Genomic DNA, 2500 nt, shown 5'->3' on the forward strand with positions numbered 1-2500 from the left:
AATAATATATCAGATAATAAAGCAACAAGAATAGGGAAGCATAGCGGTGGTTATACATGGTTACAATGTATCTAAACATGACGACATCACCATTCATGGCAACGAAGTGATGGACAACTGGTGTTCTATCGAATAAACTCAAATGACTTGACAGCCAGACCCTCTGAGAGATAAAGTACAGACCCCTTACTAACAGCTAGTAACAGCCTCTGTGAACACACTGATTGCGCTCTCCGGTGGTGAGACATGTGTACTGCACTGGCCAACCGTAAAAAGCTGGAACAATCTTATAAAAGCGCAGTGATTGTGTCTCAGACTGATCTACCATGTTGTTGGTTCGCTGCCTTCCTAAACATAAACACCTAAAAACCATAAATGCAATGAATTTGGTGTATCTTCTGTTCCCTGTGTACTTAGTTTTTGTATTTATTCATATTCAATTGATACATTCATCGGTATACAATACAATACAACATAGCAAAATACAGCAATCAGTACACAGTAAAAAAGTAACTGAATAATATCAAAACACAACAGCCAAGAACCCAAGACTAAACCAAACTGGGCCGGGTGGTTCTTGCGGTGGTGGGGGGCAGGGGGGAGGTGAGGAGGTGGGGGTGGGGGGTATGAGGCGGGGGTAGGACACTGGGTAGGATCGGGGGGGGGAGTGGGGTGGGGCGGGCCAGGAGCCTGCGATGGGTACCACATGAACTCCATGGACCACCACCACCCCCACCACACAGCGTGGCTCAGGGCCCGGGACGGAGCCCTCAGGCTGGGGTAGAGCAGGCAGGTCGAGGGGGGTACCCCCTTCCAGCCCTCCTCTCTGGAGACCCAGCAGCAGACTCTGAGAACCGTGTCTCTCTCACAAACCTGGGATCCTTTGTCTCCTTTAGGTAGGCCCACAAACTCCACCACTTCATTGACCAATGGGAGGCCTGGGTCGCCGGGAGGGCCCACGTCTCCCTGGATATACGGTAACCAAGGAAGAGAGAGGTTTTTTTACATGGCACACGACGGGGGGGGGACGGGTCGGGGGAAGAAGGAGGGGGGGGGGGGGGGTGGTGTCGGTTGGTTGGGGTTTGGGGGGCGGTGGCGGTTAACGGCGACGGCGGTTTGTTGTTGTTTTGGAGGAGGAGGGGGGGGGGTGGTTTAGAGAGAGGGGGGAGGGGGGGGGGTTGTCAGAGGACGGACTGTGTGAGTGTGTGTGTGTGTGTGTGACCCTAGGAGGGATGGTAGATGTGGGAGTGGTAGGGTTTGGGGTGAAAAGTGGAGTTCAAAGCGGGGTGGGGTGGGGGGGAGGGGCGGTGGGTTGGGGGGAAGAAGTGGTGTTACGGGGGGTGGGGGGGGTGGGCGGTCACTCAGTATCACAGTATATCCCCCTCTTCTTACTAGAACGTTCTACCTCCTCTCCCCTCTCCTCCCCTACCCCCCTGAGACATTAGCTACATTCTGTGACTTGTGACCGCCGAACCTCTCACCCCTCCTCTCACCCCGAACCTCTCCCCCCCTGGCCCCTCCTCCGCTCCCCGCCTCACCCCTCTCTCGCCCTCCTCCTCACCCCCGCCACCCCCAGGCCCACCCCCCACCCCCCCTGCGGGGCTGAGACCACTGCTCCTGACCGTGTTACCTTATCTCCTTTGTAGATAGTGAGAATTGCTCCGCCTACTAGCGGCTCGTCGCCAGGCACGCCGCGGGGTCCGGGCAGACCCGAGTCCCCCTGGGATCCAGAGGACAACACAGTCGTTAGCCAATCAGACGGCAGGGATGGGAGGGTGAGGTGGGATGGGGGTCAGGGGGGTCAGGGTTGGAGGGGGTTAAGAGGAGAAGGAGGAGGAGGAGGGGGAGGAGGGTGTGGGTTTGGCCCAAAAAAGCTCACCAGAGAGAGAGAAAGAGAGAGAGAGAGGAGGGAGAGAGAGAGAGGAGGGAGAGAGAGAGAGGAGGGAGAGAAGAAGAGAGGAGTTGTGAGTTAGGATGGAGAGGGTGGAGAGAAGAAAGAGAGGTGAGAGAAAGAGAGAGAGATATTTGGGGGTGGGTATAGAGAGAAGGAATCAGGAAGGAGTGGACAGATAGATGGAGAAAGTGGAAGTAGAGAAGGGGAGGTGAGAGAGAGAGATAGGGTCAAAGATTCTTAGCGAAATAGGGGAGGGAATGGAGAGAGAGAGAGAGAGAGAGAGACAGAGAGAGAGAGAGTGAGAGTGAGAGAGAGAGAGGAGGGGGGGATGATAATAAAGATAGAATGGGAGAGAGAGCTCTGGGCAACTTCATCAGTCTGATTTTAAAGTCGGCCAAAACAGAAATATGGAATTTTAAAAAGCAGTTTTATTTCAACAGACTTAAAGTGAAACTAGCTGTTCCTCTTTCAACACAAGTTCCAATTAGTATTTTGTTTTTGTTGTTGTTGTTGTTGTTGTTGTTGTTGTTGTTGTTGTTGTTGGCGGGGTCGAGCAACAGATGCATGCACGGGAGAAAAAGATGGCGGTTCGATTGATGATGACTG

The 2500-nt window shown here is 53.6% G+C and overlaps 2 protein-coding genes across 2 annotated transcripts in view; both read right to left on the minus strand.

Annotated features, from left to right (window-relative positions):
* Window positions 1-2500, minus strand: part of LOC308168152 (complement factor H-related protein 2-like) — a 499130-nt gene that overhangs the window by 255433 nt on the left and 241197 nt on the right. The window lies entirely within an intron of this gene.
* Window positions 1-2500, minus strand: part of col4a6 (collagen, type IV, alpha 6) — a gene marked incomplete at both ends in the record, with an annotated part of 107023 nt that overhangs the window by 28929 nt on the left and 75594 nt on the right. The window contains 2 exons of the mRNA XM_080543126.1: window positions 742-966; window positions 1631-1720. Of these exons, the coding sequence (XP_080399252.1) occupies window positions 742-966; window positions 1631-1720 (315 nt within the window). The remainder of the gene's footprint in view (window positions 1-741; window positions 967-1630; window positions 1721-2500) is intronic.

Source organism: Nansenia antarctica, assembly GCF_963989245.1.
Source record: "Nansenia antarctica genome assembly, chromosome: 12".
NCBI classification, from domain to species: domain Eukaryota; kingdom Metazoa; phylum Chordata; class Actinopteri; order Argentiniformes; family Microstomatidae; genus Nansenia; species Nansenia antarctica.